This window comes from Haemaphysalis longicornis, unplaced genomic scaffold (assembly GCF_048455015.1).
Source record: "Haemaphysalis longicornis isolate Haplotype H1 unplaced genomic scaffold, Haemaphysalis longicornis Haplotype H1 scaffold_13, whole genome shotgun sequence".
Lineage (NCBI taxonomy): Eukaryota > Metazoa > Arthropoda > Arachnida > Ixodida > Ixodidae > Haemaphysalis > Haemaphysalis longicornis.
The window spans coordinates 39,912,663-39,927,144 of record NW_027526233.1 but is presented as its reverse complement, the minus strand read 5'-3'; the positions used below and the strand labels follow the sequence as shown (position 1 = coordinate 39,927,144).

General features: G+C 44.7%; 1 protein-coding gene and 2 non-coding genes across 3 annotated transcripts; all 3 read right to left on the bottom strand.

Moving 5' to 3' along the window:
• Positions 1-4,676: 4,676 nt before the first annotated feature.
• Trnat-agu (transfer RNA threonine (anticodon AGU)) lies at positions 4,677-4,749 on the bottom strand. The gene has a single exon. It is a non-coding gene; the product is annotated as a tRNA-Thr (tRNA).
• Positions 4,750-5,594: 845 nt separating this feature from the next.
• Trnat-agu (transfer RNA threonine (anticodon AGU)) lies at positions 5,595-5,667 on the bottom strand. Its single transcript has one exon. It is a non-coding gene; the product is annotated as a tRNA-Thr (tRNA).
• A 4,132-nt stretch (positions 5,668-9,799) lies between these two features.
• Positions 9,800-10,363, bottom strand: LOC144163792 (uncharacterized). The gene has a single exon (XM_077694505.1). It carries the CDS (start codon positions 10,361-10,363, stop codon positions 9,800-9,802), a length of 564 nt encoding a protein of 187 aa, XP_077550631.1.
• Between the last annotated feature and the right edge of the window lie 4,119 nt (positions 10,364-14,482).

Below are 14,482 nucleotides of genomic sequence, written 5' to 3'. Positions count from 1 at the left end.
CTCCCCCTTGATCCACCGCAACCACGGCGCCCTAGGCGAGCGCCAGCGCCCCAACCCCGAAGTGCACGGACGAGCGTCGCGCCAGCGACATGCTAACCCCTACTGGCAAACCTGCAGCGGCCACAACACCCCGAGGGAACGCTCGCGGCGACACTACGAAGGTCCCTGACCAGCGCCGCACCAACAGCATGCCACGCCCAACCTCCGCATCTTCAGCGACCGCCGAGCCACGAAAACCAACAGCAGCGCGTCCGCCGGACCGTCCGGGGTCCAAAATCCAGCCCTCCGTGCCACATGCCCTTACAACCTTCGAAATAATCGGCATAGCAGCAACTGACTACAACACACACACACACACAAAAAACAGGTAACGCGACCTCCTTCCCTGTTTCAAGACAGTTTTTAAAGCTAAGAAAAATATCCTTAAAGCGCATACGTTCCGAATTGCACGTTTCCGCTCTTGCACAGGATTAGAATAAAACCTGCTATTACCGAACTCTCCCCGTCCAACATGAATAACTGGAAACAGGTACTCGATAAAGCATCTTTACAATTAACTGAAATAATCCTCTATCACTACGAAACTACGGCCCATTCTCTCTGAAAGAAAGAGGAACTGCTTAGTCAGGAACTAAGCAAAAAAGAGTTGAACCTTTTAAGCAACTACGAATCTGAGATGGCCTCCGCCATATCCTGAACAAAAGACCGAAAGTTTAACCGAGATAAGATTTCTAACACTGGCCACATGCGTACGAACCTAACAAGCTCCGGCACTAGTAAATGCCCCCACTCTGACAATACGACCGATAATGTCACTACGACTGTAATAAATGCTTCGACTACTGCACCCCAAACAGTTCAGTTAAACCCCTCCCTGTACTAATAATTTTCCCTCGCCTGCCGTCACAAAACAAAACCTTACCGGGAATGTAATGAACCTCTCAAGTATAAGCCTCTCCCCAGCTCAGATGGACGTCTTGTCAAATGACCTAAACTTTTGCCCGGCTAGTTGTGGTTTTGATGAATTTCAACTTTTTAAGGAATTAGATTACTTCGCCAGAAACATGAGGCTACGAGAATACTTCTACGATCAGCCCGCGACGGAAGAAGCCCGCCGAACCCTACCTAGCTATAAGCACTGGACCCCTCCGACACAGCGTGATAGTTGACTCGATATGTACATCAAAGCTGTCCAACGTGATGTGCGAAAAGCATACCAAGCCGCCGTGGTGGCTCAGTGGCTAAGGCGTTGCGCTGCTGAGCATGAGGTCGCGGGCTCGATTCCCTGCCGCGGCGGCCGCTTTTCTGATGGGGGCGAAAAGGAAAAACGCCCGTGCGTACGAGATTTCGGCGCACGATAAAGATCCCCAGGTGGTCAAAATTAATCCGGAGCCCTCCACTACGACGCGCCTCATCGCCTGGTGGCGTCGGCGCGTTAAACCCTACAATCAATCAAAGCATACCAAACACAAATTTCTTTATACCACAACATGACTACCAACGAAAAGAAAGACCTAGAGGAGCTCGCAAGCTGTCCCAACATAATTATTAAACCTGCCGACAAGGAAGGCGCAATCGTAGTCCTTCACAAAACCGACTACGTTAACGAGCAACTATCAGTATCGACGTTCTATAAAGCACTACCCAATGATCCCACTCAACACTATAGGCAAATTGTCAAAGATAAACTTGCAGAGCTTGTTAAAAATAAAACAATAAATGAAACCACGGCTCATTCCCTGATCCCCTTAAGCCCAGTAGCCGGTAAATTCTATCTTCTCGCAAAGATTCACAAGGTGAACAACACAGGGAACCACATTGTTTCTGGCATTGGCACTGTTACTGGAAACCTCTCGCGCTATGTGGATAAGCTCATTTGCGACATTCCGCCCAGCTTTCCCTCCTTCATTAAGGATACCAATGACTTTCTCTCAGACATCTCAAAAATTGAAATTCCTGATAACTGCCTTCTAGTCACCCTCGATATTGCGTCACTGTATACAAACATCCCCCATGAAGATGGCATCGCCGCTGTATCCCTTGCGTATGAGCAGTCATCGTGCGACAAACCTATCGATTCTTCTGCTCTCCAAACCTTCCTTAGGGTCATTCTTGAAGTTAACGATTTTAAGTTCGACGGAGTTCATTACGTGCAAGTCAGCGGAACGTCAATGGGAACTCGAATCGGACCTAACTATGCCAATATCTTTATGGCTCACGTCGAATCAAACTTTCTTGACACACAAAATTTAAAGCCAATGTACTACAAAAGGTATATTGATGACATATTCCTTATCTGGCAACACGGTGAGGCGGAGCTCCTCACCTTCATTGAGGCATTTAACCGAGCCCATCCTTGCTCATTCCTATTTGGAACACAGTGTAAACTTTTTGGACGTCACCGTTACTACCTTCCAAGGTCGGCTTCAAACTAAACTGTACAGAAAACCGACAGACACGCGGCAGTATTTGCACTTCCGAAGTAGCCATGTCAGACACTGCAAGACAGCAATACCTTACAGCCAAGCCCACCGATTTAGAAGAATTTGCTCAAACCAAGCCGACTTTGCCTCAAACTGTCGAGAACTCAAGACCACCCTCCTGAATAAAAAATACCCGGAAAAAGTTATCGATGACGCTATTGTGCGAGCCAGCCAATTAGACCATAACGTAATCTGTAAGAAAAAGGCCCCGAACGGGAACCCGCAAACGAACTTATTTTTAACCCACTCATCCTCCGCTCCAAGAGTGTCAACATACTAAAAAAACATTACAATATCCTAATGCAAAGTGACCGCTTAAACAGCATATTTCCCGAACCACCACGCCTTGTCTACCGGCGTAATAAGAATTTTGGTGACTTTCTTACTAACACTCGTATCAACCGACCGGCAACTACTGGCTGCATGCCCTGCAATAAACCCTGATGTAAAGTATGCCCACACATGACCACTACACAGCGCGCCAACAGCACGGCTTCAGACTACTACGTAAATATAAAAGGTAACTTTAACTGTTACTCCGCTAATGTCGTATATCTTCTAGAGTGCACTGTTTGTAGGCAACAATATATCGGCCAAACAGAAACGCCCTTCCGAATACGGTTGAATAATCACCGCTCTCATGCAAAAAGCTGCCCTTATTTGCCCCTGTCAAGACATGTGAACAGTCCCGGGCATATATTTGAACATCTTAAAGCAACGATTTTAGAATCCGCCTTCAAGACGCACCACGACCGCGAGGTTTGGAAATCTTACCGCAGTTAAAAATTTGGGTGAGCGACACTTGGGATTATTGAAAGTTACGGAAAACTAACGTGCTTATCCCTCGAATAAAATTGGCGGCTGCATAATTTTTATAAATATGTTCAGTAATCCTACCCTAGAGTTTCCCATCAGAATTCGCAGAAACTCTTCTAATACAGCAGCTTTATTAGCCTAATGCGGCTCAACAATGCCATTTGTCCTGGGGAAGGAGGCCTTGTTCCCACCACCACTTGAGAATGTTTAACTCTTTGTGATCTATTTATATTTACTCTTTTGTTACCCTACCTATTTCCTGTTCAGTTACTAGCTTCTGTGAAATGCTCTTTTGTGCCCCGTATCATACGCGGGGGGCACACCCATCTTCGCTTCCGCCCCAACCAGTCCTCCCGCCACTGAATACCTTACTGTATACTCTTTCTTTATTTTGAAACCGCGGTTGTCCAGTTTTCCGCATTGTCTGAACTTGCAGCGCAAGCGACATACGTTGACCTGTCATGGTGCAACCTTGAACGCTGCTTTGTTAACACGACCCCTTTCTCTCTCTCTCGCTCCCCCCCCCCTTTCTTTTTTTTCCGTTTTGTTTGTTGTTGTAACATAGGCGTAGCCCGATTGTATGCATACTCTCCATTTCCGAAATATTTTCCGCTCCTTCTCACAGTTTTCTGCAAAGCTATATAAGAAATGTGTTCCATATGTTTGCGACAGCAAAATCATGTAACTGTACTCTGATGAAGGCAAGTCCCGTTGCCGCTACGTACGTGAACCTTATTTGTTATTGTTCTTGCTGTGTATCCCACTCTTTACTTATACTATATATATATATATATATATATATATAACGCAGAAATAAAGGTTGGCAGTCAAGTAAACCTCGGAAAGCAAAGGGGAGGTTGTGGTAGGTCATAGAAACAGATAAAGAATTTGGAAAGAAAGAAAGAAAGTGGAGAAAAAATGCCCGCCAGGTGGGATCTGAAACCATGACCTCCAGAATACTGGTCTGGTGCGACAACCACTACGATACCGGTGGGGCGATTTTCCCCTCCACTTTCTGGGGCATTTATCTTTAGGTATTTTTGTTTCCTGTGCTTGGGGTGGTAGCCAGCGCCACTCGGACTACTCGGGGTGAAGGGGACCTCCTTTTTAACCCCCGGGCCGTGACTCGAGTGTCTACGACATGTCCAGAGTGCTCGACCAGCGTTGAACCCTCTTAAGCCTCCTATGGCACCACGACTGCCAGAACAGAGGCCCTCGTTGTGCATGTAGCGAATCAGAGTAGGAAATGAGGGGCTCGCTGAAAATAACGAAGAAATATGGTTTGGAAGTAAAAAAAAAACCTCGGAAAGCAAAGGGGAGGTTCTGGTAGGTCATAGAAACAAATAAAGGATTTGGAAAGAAAGTGGAGAAAAAATGCCCGCCAGGTGGGATTCGAACCCACATTCTCCAGAATACTGGTCTGGTGCGATACCCACTACGCTACCGGCGAGGCGATTTTCCCCTCCACTTCCTAGGGTATTTATGTTTAGGTATTTTTGTTTCCTGTGCTTGGGGTGGTAGCCAGCGCCACTCGGACTACTCGGGGTGAAGGGGACCTTCTTTTTAACCCCCGGGCCGTGACTCGAGTGTCTACGACATGTCCAGAGTGCTCGACCAGCGTTGAACCCTCTTAGCCTCCTATGGCATCAAGACTGCCAGAACAGAGGCCCTCCCTATGCATGTAGCGAATCAGGATAGCAAATGAGGGGCTCGTTGAAAATAACGCAGAAATAGGGGTTGGCAGTCAAGAAAACCTTGGAAAGCAAAGGGGAGGTTGTGGTAGGTCATAGAAACCGATAAAGAAATTGGAAAGAAAGAAAGAAGTGGTGAAAAAATGCCCGCCAGGTGGGATCCGAGCCCGCGACTTCCAGAATACCGGTCTGGTGCGATAACCACTACGCTACAGGTGGGGCGAGTTTCCCCTCCACTTTGTGGGGTATATATGTTTAGGTATTTTTGTTTCCTATGCTTGGGAGTGTAGACAGCGCCACTCGGACTACTCGGGGTGAAGGGGACTTTCTTTTTAATCCGCGGGCCGCGACTCGAGTGTCTACGACATGTCCAGAATGCTCGACCAGCGTTGAACGGTCTTGATCCTCCTATGGCACCAAGACTGCCAGAACAGAGGCCCTCGCTATGCATGTGGCGAATCAGAATTGGAAATGGCGGGCTCGTTGAAACTATCGCAGAAATAAGGGTTGGCAGTCAAGAAAACCTCGGAAAGCAAAGAGGAGGTTGTGAAAGGTCATAGAAACAGATATAGAATCTGGAAAGAAAGAAAGTGGAGAAAATATGCCTGCCAGGTGGGATCCGAACCCACGACCTCCAGAATACTGGTCTGGTGCGATAACCACTGCGCTACCGGCGGGGCGATTTTCCCCTCCACTTAATAGGAAAGGGAGTCCTCTCCCTGAAACATCAGTAAAATTTTATTTTCATTTTTAATGTCCTTCTCGTGTGTGTCTGTATCTACTAACCTTTTATATATATATATATATATACATATATATATATATATATATATATATATATATATAGGGAGTAGTGGAACTTTGAAGATGGTAGAGAACACAACAGAAGAAAAACTTCGAACAAGGCAAAAGCACGATTGTGGCCTACGTTTCAGCCAAGAGAACTTGCTTTTATATATATATATATATATATATATATATATATATACGATAGAGAAATCAAACTGAAAAACATAACATTTATTCTAACGTGTCGACCGGGGGTGGTCTGTTTCAAAGATACAAATAGCGCAAATCAGTTGGGTTTAAAGACATTGCAGTTGTGGGCGGGGCAACATGATGTATCAAGCAAAAAAACGTAGGCTCTACGCGACACCAAACAGAATACGAAGCCACAGGACGCAAGGGGGGAAAAAAGGTGGGGGGGATAGAAGGCCGTTGGAGTGCTGCCGGGGAACAGAGGGGAAAGGGCCTAATCAAGGCAGGCGAAGCTATAGGAGAAGAGGAAAGCATTGCAAGGTACTGAAGTCACGATGGGAAAGCAAGAAGGTGAGAACTAAGGAGGGGCTTATTTTAGCTCGTTTGTTGACCTGTTTCTGGCGGCAGGTGCCTGGTAGGGCAACCTGCAGGGTGTGAGAGTTTCAAAAATACAGAAAATATGCAAAGAACTGGAGGAACTTGACTGGTTAGGAGAAAAGGGTGGGATAGCCCAGAGGTGAAGTGAAGTGAAGTGAAGTGAAGTTTATTTTCCTTTTCATAGAAAAGAGGGGACCGAGGCAAAAGGCGGTTACGCCTGACGAGGCCTCGGTACCCTAAGCCTGTAAGTAGTACAGATGCAAACACAAAAACACTTAATACATAGAATGGGCAGCAATCAAAATACAAAAGTAATATATAAGCAGTAACACTTACTAGAATACAAAACATGTGCACAATCATGGGCAAATACAAATTGATACTTGTACGAGTTCAATTTCGTACTTACGGATGAAATAAAGTAAATCATTCGACTTAAGTACTTGTGTGAAAAAGATAGAACAATAGATATATACACTTACATCCATGTACACACATACATACACATACGCATATGTATCAAAGACGGTAAGCTGCATTTTTACATTAGAATTTCACCTTCAATCAGATGCTGTTTGGTCTTTTTTTTGAACATGTTTCCAGATAGAAAAAACTCATCAGGAAAGGGGAATTTGTTTAGCGCATTGGGTACCTGACAACTCAGTTTTTGTTCACCGTAATTTGTTCGCGTTCGCGGAACTCTTAGTTTTACTACGCGAAGATTGTAACCTATGTTGCTATCAGGAACAGAGTACAAGCGATTCTGGTGAATGTATTGAAGAAGCCGCAGATAATACACTTGGTCGGCTTTTAATATGGAGTGTTTTACAAACAATGGTTGCGTGCGTAAGTTTCGTGGTGCACCATAATATCCCTCAATAGCCCGCAAGGCTCTTTTTTGCAGGACAAGTAATTTTTGGTAATTGGAAGACGTGGTCGTACCCCAAACAAGATTACAATAAGAAAGTCTTGAAAAAAACAGGGCATTATACATAGACACTTTTAACCAAACAGGCAGTAGATTAGAAATCCTATAAAATAGGCCAACAATTTTACTTAGTTCAGAAGTAAGTTTGGAAATATGAACAGACCACGAAAGATTTTCATTAAACCACACACCAAGAAATTTTTGGGAAGAAACTTGATTGATTGTTATACTGTCATAATGAATATGTATACAATTAGTTTCCATGGTGTTGATGGGCTTGGAAATAATATATTTCGTTTTGCTTATATTTAAACTAAGCTTATTCCTCTGTAACCAATCACGAAGGTTGATTAAATAAGCATTGACCATATTTTGAAGCGCCGGTAATGAACAGGAAGAGAAGAAAAGATTAGTGTCATCAGCGTACATCACCAGATCGGGAGAGTTATGTATGCCGGCTAGGTCATTGATATATGTAATGAATAATAACGGCCCTAGTACTGATCCCTGTGGGACACCATGCTTAACCACCTGTATACCAGAGGATATCTTATTTGTTCGAACATATTGGGACCTATTGCTCAGATAACTCCGCAATAGGTTCAACGCAATACCTCTAACCCCATAGTTACTAAGTTTCTTAAGAAGGGTCTCATGGTGTACGCAATCAAATGCCTTGCGAAAATCTAAAAATAGGCCAAGGATACATTTTTTGTTTTCAATATTATCTATTATTTTGTCTTTAACAACTAACAGTGCTTGCTCTGTGGTCTTATTTTTCGTGAACCCATATCGTGAATCAACAATCACATTATATTTGTGCAGGAAATCGGCTATCCTAGAATTGATAATACCTTTAAAAATTTTTGACAACACAGGCAGAACAGAAATTGGTCGGTAATTCGACAGTTCATTTATATTGCCTCCTTTATGTACTGGAACGACTCGGGCCAATTTGAGATCTTCAGGAAAAACACCAGTTGACAGCATTAGATTTGCAATGTGTGACAAGACATCGCATATAACGGCGCAAACGTGCTTTAACGGGATCACCTTTATATCATCGTACCCTGCAGATACGTTATTTTTTAAAGAAAGGATCAATGTAGCTACTTCTTGAGGAGTTGTGGGCGCGAGTACTATAGAATTGAGTAAGGGAGTGGTGAGGCTCAGTGAGCTATTTACAGGAGTTTGCGTGACAGAATTTGGAGAAGCGACATTAATAAAGTAGTCATTCAGGGCATTTGATAGCTCGTGACCAGTTAATTTACCATTTTCTGTGATTATTTCATCAAGTTGCATAGATTTGGTTTTATTGGTCAAGTTGTTGACCTCTCGCCAAACTTTACGACTATCATTTTGAATGCGCGAGAAATTTCTTACATAGTAGTCCGATTTCGCGTTTTTTAGATCTTTGTTGAGTTTATTTCGATATTTTTTATACTCAGCAAGTAGAGTGACATTTCTGCTGCTGAGAAAATCGTGATACATGCTATTTTTCCTCCTGATCCTTGAGTAAAGTGATTGGTTCATCCAAGGCTTCTTAAACTTATTAGGAATAATTTTTCTTTCTATTTGTGGGAAGGCGGTGTTATATTGGGTTACGAACATATTTATGAAAGCAGAATATGCTGCATTGACTTCCGTGATCTTGTATACGGGCTCCCAATTAGTATCTTCGATTCGTTTGTGAAAGTCGTTGAGCGTAAGATCATTGAAATCTCTGATCATGTGGGTAACAGTGTTTGTTATGGCATTTATTTTGAGGGGTATGAAGCAAAATATCGGCAAATGGTCACTAATATCGGAAGATATTACGCCAGACTCAGTGTGCGGAAGCTGTACATTGGAGATACAAACGTCTAATAATGTGGCCGTGTTGCAAGTTATTCTAGTCGGTAAACTGATATAATTAATACATGCATACGAGGAAAGGAGACTCTGCAATTCCCTTGCATGAGCGGCGTCGGATAATAGGTCAATGTTTAGGTCACCCATTAAAATGAAGGGTAGCTTAGTGGAGTCGAGGAAAAGGAAGAGGCTTTCCAAAAAATCGAAGAATTGTGATTTGTTACCCTGGGGGGGTCTGTACATAGCAACAACGATTATATTCTTGAGAGATATAGCTAAACATTCAACATTGGAATTTGTGATTGTAACATCGCCAATCACAGAATGTGAGTGACATTTTTTAACATATACAGCAAGCCCACCCCCTCTTCCATGGGGCCTGGATAAACCATTGTAAACATAGTTATCGAAGGAGCACACATCGCTGTCAGTGCCAAACCATGTTTCTGAGAAAAGTATAACGTCGAACTCAACCGACAATGACCCAAGTAATAAATCAACCTCGTCTCGCTTGTTTTTCATGCTACGAATGTTAACATGGAAGGCTGAAAACAATTTTTTGTTGACACTGCTAAAGCTAGAATTAAAGTGATCGGTTTTGTATCTAATACAGGCCGGTGGAAAATGCATGGTGACAATTGAGGGGTGACGAGCATGCTGCAAACGTCTCATTCTTACTTCGTCATCTTGGTCAGATCAGACAAGTCCTGTATCCTCACAGCGTCCATTTGTTCGTCTTTCCGCGCAAAAAACTTTCCTCCGTTCGTCCAGACAAATTTCCATGCCACTTCCTTTTTGCGGGCAATAGCGGCACCAAGCAGCTGTTTGTTGGCCTGAGTAAGATGCTCGTTGACGTACACTGCGTTGGCCTGAGACAAGCCGAGCTGCTTAGTTGTGAGCTTCTGCTTCCTAGCCCTAGCAAGAAGCGCGTGGCGCTTATCCCTCCGGACGAAGCGAACCACGATATTGGTCTCGCCTGGCTTCCGCGTTGGGATTCGGTGACACGTGTCAATGTCATGGCTAGAAACGGGCTCTTTGAGAACGTCGCCGATTTTTTTGACAACGTCAACAGGATCCTCGTCTGAGCTGATGCCCTTTATTTCCAAGTTATTTAGTCTTGTGTACTGCTCCAGCTCGTCAACTCTCCGCGTTAAGCGCTTGTTTTTGTCTTGAAGGGCTTCATTAGCTTCGAGCAGATGAGCTATTTCCTGTCGAAGTGCCTTCAGGCCGGCATCCATCGCTTTTGTTTCGTCACACGTATCACTACAAAACTTAACACTATCTTTCACACTTCGCAACTCGGTTCTCATTTCTCGTTTGAAGTCTTCGAGAGCCTTCATAATCTCCTTAGCGTTGCCAGCCATGTATCAAAGTAAAAGTTTGGCAGCAGTGCACAGCAATTTCACAAGGGGATGATACTGTTTCAACAACGCCAAAGTCTTACTTGCACAAAACAGGTAGGTTAGCGAACTTGGAGACCGCTTTCGCACCTTTACCAAACTGAGCAGCCACCCGTGATGCCGTCCCTTACAAAGGTAGCCGATGGTAGCCTCCCACGCTGATTGGTGGGCGATGCGGCGATGATCAAAGTAGCGTTGGAAGCCACGCCATTGAGTCAACAATCTTGGATCCGGCCGGATGCGTGAGCGGCTGCTCTTCCAAAGGGCGCTGTCAACCCACTTCACCCGAGAGGAACACGGGAGTGATCCAACCGACTGGCGCACGCTGCACGACTCTTGCGAAGTGAACTAGCTGCGATGACCAGTTGTCATAGCCAGGCGTTCCCTGCTCGTTGAAGGCACACAAACCACACCTTCACTTCAGTGTCGCGAATCCACTAGTCACTGGAGCCAGGAGCAAGGGAAGCTGCGTAGCAGCCAAGTCAAATTCCAAGTTTCATCAAACTTAGCAGATTCCGAAGTCTGCGCTGGCAACACTGATACCAAGATGGCTGCGCCCACACGCAAAACGGCCACGGTAGGTTTTTGCACTTTCTTCGCAAATTCTTGGCCAATTCAGACGCAGTTTCTTGTTTTTTAGCCTAATTGTAAGTTCCGATGGAAGTTTGTGGCAAGGAATGATCGCTGAGGGCGACGTTTCAGCCGGATTCAATCAAAATTCGGTGGTTAGGCTTGACCGCCGCCTTACTTGTTTTTCCGGCAGATTTCAACGGTTCCAGGGGCTCCTGAGGAATAATCTTGTTTTGTCCAGGGTCCAGGACGCTTCATGAGTTTCTGGCGAGCCTTTTCGATCGTTGTACTACTTGAATTCCCTTGAAAAACTTGTTTTTGGCCGGAGCCCATGTGGGAGCCCCCCAACAACTGCTTGGCTTGGCTTGGCTCAAGGTAAATACGGATGCCTAGTGCAAGCGTTAACAATACACACAAACAAAGGGAAAAAAGAAAAAAAGAAAACGAACGATGGAAGAGGGCGATTGGGATTAGCGAGAGGGGCGCGGAAACCGCAGAGGGGGGGGGGGGGATGAGGGGATGAAAGAGGTTCGAAAAAAAGACCAAGCGACACGTTGTTTCACATGGCGTGAAATCGCGGAAACGTTTTCCTGCGTAAAACGTGGCCGCCGTCCACGATGCGTCCTCGAGGTCATGCAATGCAAGGACACTACAACGCAAAGTAACGCTAAGTTAAGCTTGATCACATAAACACCGAACATAAATGAACATAAGGCTAAAAACACATAGAAAAAAGGAGATATACAGTGCCACATGAAGTTTTTTAAGAGAATTCACGCAAGATCATATTTCTTTGCATACCCGCATAGAGACACACAGAAAAAACTATAAACAGAATATCACCACAGAAAAGACAAGTGGTTTTATCTACCCGATAGAAATTGTTCAGTGCAAAAGGACACCAAATAATAATCATACAAATAAAGAAAAAAATATAAAGCAAGGGGTACTATGGTGATATCTATGTACATCCGTGCCTATGTGGTACGGCAACTACACAGAAGCAATACACTGACACAGTACAAAGTACAATATGTACACAAATTAAAAAAACAAAAACAAAGTAAGAACCCTTCTCTTTCAGAACAAAGTTTCTCAGTTGCTCACTGCATCGGCCTTCTCCGGGGCCTGATTGGGCAGGCAAGGCAATCGGCCTGTGTTTTCATTTATGCCGCTCAAGAGGGTGTTAAACTTTTAAATAAGGTACGATTCACGGGCTTCACGATCGTAATGCGTTTTGAAATTGGACTGAAGGACTGTGGCTGTGAATGCGTGGAAAGGGTGGCCTAGATTATTTACATGTTTAGATAGGGGAAGGTGTGGTAGGGACTTTATGTGTGCTCGGTGGTTGTTGATTCTCATTTTAAACGGATTCTCAGTTTGACCAACGTACTGGGCGTGGCATATGGTGTATTCAAGAAGGTAGACAATGTTTGCGCTTTCACATTCAAAGTTTCCTCTTATCTGGAAAGGGAATGAAGATGTGGTGCTGGTGGCGACAGAGGCTTTAGTCACCATGGGGCACAGTTTGCACCTAGGCTTATTGCAGTGTCCGCTGCCTGTGAAACTGGGGGTGTTGACCTTAGATGACGTTACAATATCTCTGATGTTTCTCGCACGTCGGTACACGACGCGGGGAGGCTCAGACAAAACACTTCGCAACCTTTCGTTTTGAAGTAGAATGTTGTGGTGCTTTCTGAGTATGCAGTTTACGCTGGAGGACGAAGCGGCATATGTTAGAATAAGGTTGGGGGTCGTATGCAAAGATTTGGCTTTTGAGCTAGTTATCAGGTGGCGGCGGTCCCGTTTCTCAGACTTCCTAATAGGATCACTGATGACAGACGGTGGGTATTGTTGTCGTGTTAGGTCATTAGTTAGTTGTTGACAGTTAGAGGCATAATCAGCTTGGTCAGAGCATATCATTCTAAAACGCAGAGGCTGACTGTATGGTATGCCGAGTTTACAGTGTTTAACGTGGTTTATTTTGAAAGGAGAGTAATGGTGTCGGTCCGTTGGCTTCCTGTACACTGAGGTCACAAGCTTGTTGTCCGATATCCTCACTGAAACAACGAGAAAGTTGATGGCAGATGCGGAATACGAGTGGGAGAATGAAATGCTCTCGTGGGCGTTGTTGAAAGCGGTGATAAATGTTAGAAGTTCCTCTTCCCCATGGCACCAAATGAGAAAAATGTCGTCAATGAGCCTTCGATAGAAAAGCGGGTGAAGCTGTGCCTTGCTTAGAAATTCCGACTCCAATGTGCCCATGAAAATGTTAGCATAGTTGGGTCCTATTTTTGTTGCCATCGACGTCCCGTCGATTTGCACGTAGTGCTTATTGTCGAACTCAAAGTTGTTCAGCTCCAAGACAAGCTTTAGAAGTACGCTGATAGTTTCACCATCAATTGAATTGTCTTGGGCGGCATCATTGTATGCCTAGATTACACAACGGATGCCGTCCGAGTGTGGAATATTTTTATATAGCGAGGCGACGTCGAGAGTGACTAGCAGGCTATCTTGCGGTTTAACTAGATCTATAATATCAGCCAGAAAATGGTTTGTATCCTTTACATATCAAGGTTGTGTGGGAGGAACGTCTTTGATTAAGCTATCGATAAAACTAGAGATCATTGCTGTTACTCTCCCTATACCGGAGATGATTGGCCTGCCTGGATATATATATATATATATATATATATAGTCGTGATGTGGAGTCCTTAGTTGCTGCAGGAATACCCACAAAGTAGAAGTACGCTCTTCGGAGACTTTATTTCCAACGTTTCGACCTGAGACAGGTCTTCCTCAGATCCGAACATCCGATGAGGGCATAACTAGTTCGACGATATAATTCACTGGCGAAGTACTTTTGACAACACGTAAAGCACCGTGGTATTTTGATGTAAGCTTAGGAGAGAGACCTGGAGTGGGACATGTCACCCAAAGCCAAACAAGGTAGCCGGGAGAGAAATGGCGTGGTGCACTGGACGCGTCATGGCGAGATTTATGTAGCTGCTGGTGTTCAGAAGTGAACGAACGAGCGAGCTGGCGGCATTCCTCAGCAAACTGCGAAATCTGGAAAATCGGTGTGCACTCGGAGGGACCAGGGCGTTATGGAAGTACCATGTCCAGCGTGCAGGTCAGCTCTCGTCCGTAGAGGAGTAGGAACGGTGAAAATCCGGTAGTCGACTGCGTCGCGGTGTTGTACGCGTACATCATGAACGGAAGGGCCTGATCGCAGTTTGAATGGTCTGATTAAATATACATAGAATGTCTCCCAGAGTGCGGATGAATTGTTCGGTTAGGCCGTTGGTTTGCAGATGGTACGCTGTGGTAGTGCGGTGAACGATGTTACACTCGGCCAAGAGCGTTTTGATAACTTCCCATTAAAAT

Excerpts from the sequence above, each read along its gene's own strand:
- LOC144163792 (XM_077694505.1), bottom strand. The coding sequence starts at position 10,363 with ATGGATGCCGGCCTGAAGGCACTTCGACAGGAAATAGCTCATCTGCTC.